At 43.4% G+C, this 7,454-nt stretch overlaps 1 protein-coding gene across 1 annotated transcript; it reads left to right on the forward strand.

Moving 5' to 3' along the window:
• Positions 1 to 2,677: 2,677 nt before the first annotated feature.
• Positions 2,678 to 6,367, forward strand: LOC148542141 (protein ripply2.1-like). The gene is made up of 4 exons (XM_088470542.1): positions 2,678 to 2,799; positions 3,010 to 3,088; positions 5,045 to 5,112; positions 6,056 to 6,367. Exons 1-4 carry the CDS (start codon positions 2,741 to 2,743, stop codon positions 6,204 to 6,206), a joined length of 357 nt encoding a protein of 118 aa, XP_088326668.1. The 5' UTR covers positions 2,678 to 2,740; the 3' UTR covers positions 6,207 to 6,367.
• The last annotated feature ends 1,087 nt before the right edge of the window (positions 6,368 to 7,454 follow it).

Here is a 7,454-nt window from a genome sequence, read left to right on the forward strand (position 1 = left end):
TCTTCAGGAACCCCTGCATCTCTCCATCTCCAGGCCCCCCTGCATCTCTTCATTTCCAGGCCCCCTTGTGTCTATCCAGACCTCCCTGCATCTCTCCATCACCAGGGACCCTTGTGCCTCTCCAGGCACCCCTGTGTCTCTCCATCTCCAGCACCCCCTGCGCCTCTTCAGACCCCAATGTCTATTCAAGTCCAGACCACCCTACATCTATCCATCTCCAGGCCCCCTGCATCTCTCCAAACCCTTTCGTCTCTTCATCTCCGGGCCTCCATGTCTCTCCATCTCTAAGGCCCCCATGTGTCTCTTCGGGTCTCCCTGTGTCTCTACAACTCCAGGTCCCCTTACATCTCTCCACCCCCAGGCCTTCTGCATTTCTCCAGGCCCCCTATGTCTCTCTGTCTCCAGGCCATCCAGTGTCTCTCTAGGCCCCCAGTGGCTTTCTCCATGCCCCCTGCATCTCCATCTCGAGGCCCTTTTGCATCTCTCCACCTCCAAGCCCCCTTGTCTCCAGATCCCCATGCATCTCTCCAGACACCCCTGCATCTCTCCAAGCTCTCTGTGTCTCTCCGGGCCCCCTTGCACCTATCCATCTCCAGACCCCCTTGTGTCTTTCCATCTCCAGGCTTCTCTGTGTCTCTCCATCTTCAGCCCCCCCTGTGTTTCTCCAGGCCCCACTTTGTCTCTACCCAGTCCACTTACCATAAAACTGTGGATGCAAAAACAGACCGGCCGGTGCAGAGTTTCGCAGCATCATCAGTTCGGTCATTCCTAATATGGCATGCACTAGATGACAAGGGTAGCTGGGGAAGGGACCACTCACCGGAGGGGAGGAGTTACCTGCGGGAGGGTTACACGGGCCGGCGGAGGCACTGTAACACTGTTTTGAACACTGGAACCTCGGGGCCCCTCTAAACATTGGGTCCCGGGATAGAGCTAACCTTAGCACCCCCCTGTCGCCAGGCAAGTTTCCAGGCCCCTTTGTGCCCCCCTATATCTCTCCGGCTTCAGTGCCTTCTGTCTCTCTGGCCCCCTTGGGTCTCTCTAGATTTCAGTACGTCTCTTCAGGCCCCCCTTTGTCTCTCTCCATGCCCCTGTCTCTCCAGCTTCAGTGCCTCCTGTGTCTCTTTGGCTCCCCTGTGTCTCTAGCCTTCACTTACCTGTTATCTCTGTCTTCTGTTTTGGGCTGGATGCCCCTCTTCTTCGTGGGCTGCGTCTCCACTGCTCAGCGGCGCAGTGTGACGTCATGATGCTGTGCATGTTGCACATTACCCAACACAAAGGACCATGGGAGAAGTTGCTGAGGCTGGGCATGTGCAGCAGAACTCCTGCTGCTACTTTACTGATGAATACCGCTGCTCTATTGGAGCGGAGCTCCGTTCGCAGTAGCAGAAGCCAGTGAGTCAGTCTTAACTGGCCTGGCAGAGGGTAGATAGGACCGACCCAGCGGGAACTTTCTTGCTGTCCCAGTGGCCCAAACCCCCCTGCCTAGGGGCTACAGATCACAACATTTCCAGAGAGAAGGATCTGAAAAATCCCTGCCCAGCAATGGCCTCTCGCACACGCGTGGTCTGATGACCACACATGTGAAGTAGTGTACACGCCCCCAGAACCAGGAAGATCATTGCTTTAGTAATAACTTTACTCCTAATTCATCACAGGAACATTTTGTAATACAATCAGGTGATACATAATTTCTAATTGTGGTGATAAGCGGCCATAAGAAATTATCATTATCGGGTCTAAAACCAGATAATAAAAATGCCCATTAGGATAATGTTATATGAAGAGTTGTGACAGCACACCTCAGTATACATTAAGCTCCATCAGGAGTCCCACATGGGAAGAAAATTATGCTATAGTTAAAAATGTAATATAGGTACTTGTATACTTTATGGACTCATTGCAGAGAGAACCCAATGAATGTTTTAATGGTACTTGTGTACTTTATGTACACAAGTACCGAAAGTTGTCCCCACTTAAAGAAGAAAGTTGTCCCCTCGCAGGCTCGCTGCGCTCGCCACGCTTCGGGCTCGCTGCGCTCGCCACGTTTCAGGTTATATTCCCCCTCTATGCCCACTTGGATGGTAGGGAATGATGCTGGACACTGGGAATGACGCTGGACACTGGCTGATGACGTCAGGGTCCTCTCCGTGAAGAGGATTTAGACATTACCATGATGGATAATAATGAGTGTAGGACACTTGGGTTCTCTCTGCAATGAGTCCGTAAAGTACACAAGTACCATACTATAAAATAGAATACCATGAGTTTCCTTTTCTAATGTTAAACCATACATACATTTGTAGATTGTAAAGAGTTACATTTGCTGCTAACTAGGTATTGAGAATGAGATCTTCAATATACGTGTACTATAGAAAAGTACAAATGTCATGTAGCTGCCCAGTTCCCAGTAAGAGTGTAACAGTATGCATTGATAGGGATGACAGGGAAATATGAGCTAGTAATAGTACATTGGGGGCCAGGCTGGCCACATCAGAGTCTGGGATAATGGACGCAGCAGGAGGGCAGCTCTCCCCGCACCATCTGCCCCAGCACGTGTCCCACATTTCCCGGGTGCGCACAGTCACACCTGGCCATGTGTATCCTGTCACCTCCGTCTCTCACCCGGCGCAGGAGGAGGGAGGTGACTGCTCCACATAAAATGACAGGAGCCGGGTACACATACCCAAAGGCTGAGCAGTACGAGCTGTAGCGAGAAGCAGACTCATCGGAGGTAACGATGGAGCCACACCAGACAGGAAAGCGGGGGAGAAGCGGGCACACTGCGGGCACTGCCAGGTCTGTCACACTCTGGTACAGTAGGGCATGGGGCAGCTAGGAGATCATTGCATGGAAGATATACAGGAGCTGCGATGGCAATCGTCTATAGATACATATATGTTACTGATTAGTGGTGCTATGCTTTTATATAAGGGCTAGAGGTGCCTAGGGACAGGGGAAAGGCTGCGTGCTGTGTGGCGATCCTGATACCGTGTCTGTGTTTTCCAGGTGTGGGACTATGTGGAGACCGTGGAGTGACCGCCCAGTGACACCAGCACCTGCACCGCACACAAATAATCTGCTGCAGGTAACCACAGTGAGCTACTGATGTACTACTGACCACATGTGATGCATGCTTTACTGCCATTTTTGTGTTCTATCTATCTATCTATCTATCTATCTATCTATCTATCTATCTATCTATCTATCTATCTATCTATCTATCTCAGTATTAATCTGTGCCACACAGGCAGTGAGACTGTCTATACCCAATGCTCTCTCTGCCATCACGTATATGCAACATTCTACCACGCATGCTAATGGTTATTTTCCTGCTGCCTAACGTTCCTGACGTGTATGTAATTGCACTGAGCCATTTCATCTATACGTGACTCTCTTCTGTTAAAAGTGAAAATGTATCATATTTATTACATATATTTGCAGTTTTTATTATTATATTTACTGCGATACATTTTATGTATATACTTTGTTAAGTAATAAAGGTAAAATGTATATACTGCAAAGCTGTAGGAGCATAGTATACAACAATGCATTTACACAATATGTTAATTCGCACCTGCTTTAATATTATATTACTTATTATTCACATAGAGACTTAGCTCTAAATACAGGGCCTTTCCACTGATGCAGGTTACACCCCCCTCGACTATTTTCATGTCGACCTTTTGACCCTGTCAACCATTTACCTGTAGACCTTTTAACCCTGTTGACCTATTCACTTTCTACCTTCTGGTCTCCATCTATTGACTGTCTATCTACCATCTATCTACCAAACCTGATCTACCTATGGATACCCTCTCCTTCACCACAGTATGGGGCTGCCTAACTGAGAGCTGAGAGTGATATCATTTTGAATCTGTGTGATTTTTGTCAAATCATTTGTTTTAGGCCTTGTAACTTAATATTTAGCGAACGCTAGCAGGCCTATTTAAAATGCAGAAATATACAGAAATATGCTTGCTAAACATGTCATGGTGGAAATTGAATAACCTAAGGTCCGCCAAGAACAGACTGCTTAAATATCCTTGCATGCCATTATTTAGAAGCACAGTGTCCCAGCAAACTCTATTCATGTGTTGGCACCAATGCACCTACACACTCTTGCAATACAGACGCACATATGCACTCAGATTTTTGTTATATGTAAATTACATAATTCCCTCCCTTAATGAAAAATGGACAAAAACTTATACTGACAAAGCATCAAGCATCCCGTAAGCTTCGAGCAGGGCCCTCCGTCCTCTACCTCTCTCTGTTATTAGCCAGTCTTGTTCTATTACTGTTTGTTCCCAATTGAAAAGCGCAATAGAACATGCTGCACTATATAAGTCACTATTAATAAATATGGAATGGTTTAAAATGGGATTGTTTTTCAACAATAGTTTCCATTTGCCTCATTCCATTACTTGTGTGTAAATCTTTTAATGCTCCCACCTTGGAGTATATTTGCTATCAGCCGGTTTGTCAAAGCCGCCGATCACGTGCACTTTGTCTGAATGACAATAGTAATTAATGCTAAACAAGTCTGATGTAACATTAATTGCTATTGCCGTTTTAAAACTATAGGTTAAACCAGTGGTTCCCAAACTTTTTTGCATCATGGCGCCCTAGTGCATCAGCATTGTTTTCACAGCACCCCTAAGCCAAAACTTTGTTATTGAGAAATTCAGAAAAAAATGTAGTAAAGTGAAGTATATTGTGCTTACATGTCTTCCTTAGGTTCATTTATGTTGTAGTTTACAGGTTTGCACTTCTGTTTGTCCACATATTTACATTACATTGATCATAAATAATTTGTTTTGGTGCTGAACCACCAACCTGAGGCACCCCTGTAAGTGTCCTGAGGCACCCCAGGGTACTGCAGCACACAGTTTGGGAACTACTGGGTTAAAGCTTGTATGATCAGTGGCTTTAACAAACTGACAGATAGTAAATATAGCCCCTTGTGTCTTATAAATATGTGTGAGTGTCGTACATATATGTGTATGTTTATCTGAGTAATATTACCTTTTCTTGTCTACAGTCATCAAACTTAAACCAGGGCTGTGTCAGTGACAAAGTGAAGATGTCAGCCTTTCAGCACCCTGTGAAGTAAGTACATGTATGAATGGCATTGTTTTATGTTGGTAACAGTCTTGTGATATCTAGTCCAGGCTTTTTAATACAAATATATATGTAATCAAGAGGTATAAATAAATGGGACCATGTAACTTAAATAGGTTATTGTTATCCAACAATTTAAAAGATGTAACTGAATTTTAAATATATACAAATACTGATTCTTATATTTATTTACCTAATGTGACAGGTTAACTCTTAACTAACATTTGACCTGGATGTACCAGATTTTGATATGTACTTATAGAAATTATGGTGTAAGGCTATGTACACACTGGACGATGTCGTACCACATCAGAGCGATGTTATGAACATTAACATGAATGGGGCCATTTGCGATTTCATCAGCTTTGATGTGCAGCACATCAAAGCTGACGATGTCGCATGTGACGCGGGAGCGCGCATATCGTGCTTACACACTGCACGATATGTCATTACGATTTGGCCAGATCGTAACGACATTGTCCTAGTGTGAACCGGGTTTAACGGTGACTTTGATCTAACAGTGTGTACACTCAGTAGCTGACAGCACTAATGGGACCTTATTGGGTAGGGTGTAGCCAGTGCGCTAAAAGGTGGCATTTGTCCAATTTGGCCAGAAATGTGTGCGGATAAATTAGACTGATATCCCTATATATGGACAGCTGTCACAGTACACGTCTTTATGTGTGCATGTGTGTATCAGGTTTAGACATGCTGTTTGAGTTACCAGGGAGTCACCCAATAAGGCCTAAACCTAAGGGATTACCAGTAAGTGACAGTCACATCCATGCGGCAGTGACTGAGCTGGAAAAGCAGTGTTCACATGTACAACCCATGAGATATATTTCCAGCTTTGCATGTAGATTAATAAAATCTATCTGTTTTATCTATAAAGTGTATAATTTAGTGAAGTCATTTTCCTATTTCATTCTAGGTTATTCTGGCCTAAGTCAAAGTGCTATGACTTCTTGTATCAGGAGGCTGAGGAACTTCTGAGGAACTTTCCGGTACAAGCCACCATTTCCTTGTACCAGGAGTCAGAGAGCAGCAGTGGTTCTGAGGATGAAGATGCCAATGAGAACTAAATCAATGCCATACAAATACTGTGACCTTGTAGCAGAGCTATGCATAAACCAACAATCCGTTTTTAAGGATGCTGTGCTAGTGCCCGAATACTGTAAAAACAAATTGTATATAGCCATGGGGCACTTGTTACCAGGAAAGAACATTTGTGTTATACCATGAAACAAAGCTGCTCCGTTACAGTACTAAGTATCGCAATGTCTGTATAGTTATATTTATTTATAATTACTGTTGAATGAGTCTATACAGCAGGCATTTTGAATGATACCTTTGAAACCAATCAAGGGTTAGGGTATCTCTAACCTGTGTATGACTTGTCATTAAGTCCTGGCGCAGTATAGGACAGGCTAATGGTCTCTTCCCACATCTTATCAGTTTCTAGAGACCGTCTTCATTTCAGTCCTGGAAATAGTTCTATGCACCAAAAAGAAAATCTCTAATAAAAATAAATCTTACCTTATTAAACAAAATGTTTTTTAATATTCACAAAGATAAGTAAAATGTGTTATACTAGACTGAAATAACAACACCTGAAAGAGAATCTGATGTTTGAATAATTGATTTCTCATTTCCAACCTATCCATACCGAGCCCTATATGGATGGACCTTCGCTGTAAATGTGTACTTGTGGGGTGGGAAGTATATGATCTATAATTGCTGCTTGAGTTATCAGTGCATATAACTTTAGCACTGAATGTCTTGTTAGAGAAACTGGACCATTTACTTGGACTGTAGTGTTGCTACACTATCACTTTATAACAGGGTGAAAGTACATACCCACTGCTGGTATGAATGTGCTCTCCTATGACAGTGCTGTTAGCCTTGGTACACTATAGACTTCCACTATGGGGCATCATTAAACTAGGTCTATGCAATTCAATATTTTTGTGGGTTCCAAAGCAATTTGGGCAGCTGTTCCACTCCGAGCACTTTCTGCTGTAAATATTATATATTGTACTAATTTATTTAATTAGAATTTTTGTTGTATTTTTTAAGATATTATTTATAATAAAAGATTGAAATTACACCTCTCCTTTATTACATTGCCATACATAAGACTTAGCACTGTCATCTGAGCTGTGCTGTGTTTACTGTCTCCCTGCCCTCTCACCCTTTTACTATATTGTCCCTGTGTAGATGTCTGTTTTGGGTAGGGTTACAATGATTTGTTTAGCTCAGTTAAAGGCATATTTATTAATTATCAGGATTGGTCCTGATAATTGTAATTTCTTATTGTCACTTATTGTGGC

This window comes from Taudactylus pleione, unplaced genomic scaffold (assembly GCF_031769625.1).
Source record: "Taudactylus pleione unplaced genomic scaffold, aTauple2 ptg000015l, whole genome shotgun sequence".
In the NCBI taxonomy this organism is placed as follows: domain Eukaryota; kingdom Metazoa; phylum Chordata; class Amphibia; order Anura; family Myobatrachidae; genus Taudactylus; species Taudactylus pleione.

What these genes read in the sequence shown, in the direction of transcription:
- LOC148542141 (XM_088470542.1), top strand. Translation starts at nt 2,741, where the DNA reads ATGGAGCCACACCAGACAGGAAAGCGGGGGAGAAGCGGGCACACTGCG. An exon ending in CACACTGCGGGCACTGCCAG is followed by an intron (nt 2,800 to 3,009) that starts GTCTGTCACACT and finishes TGTGTTTTCCAG; the next exon opens with GTGTGGGACTATGTGGAGAC. An exon ending in GCCTTTCAGCACCCTGTGAA is followed by an intron (nt 5,113 to 6,055) that starts GTAAGTACATGT and finishes ATTTCATTCTAG; the next exon opens with GTTATTCTGGCCTAAGTCAA.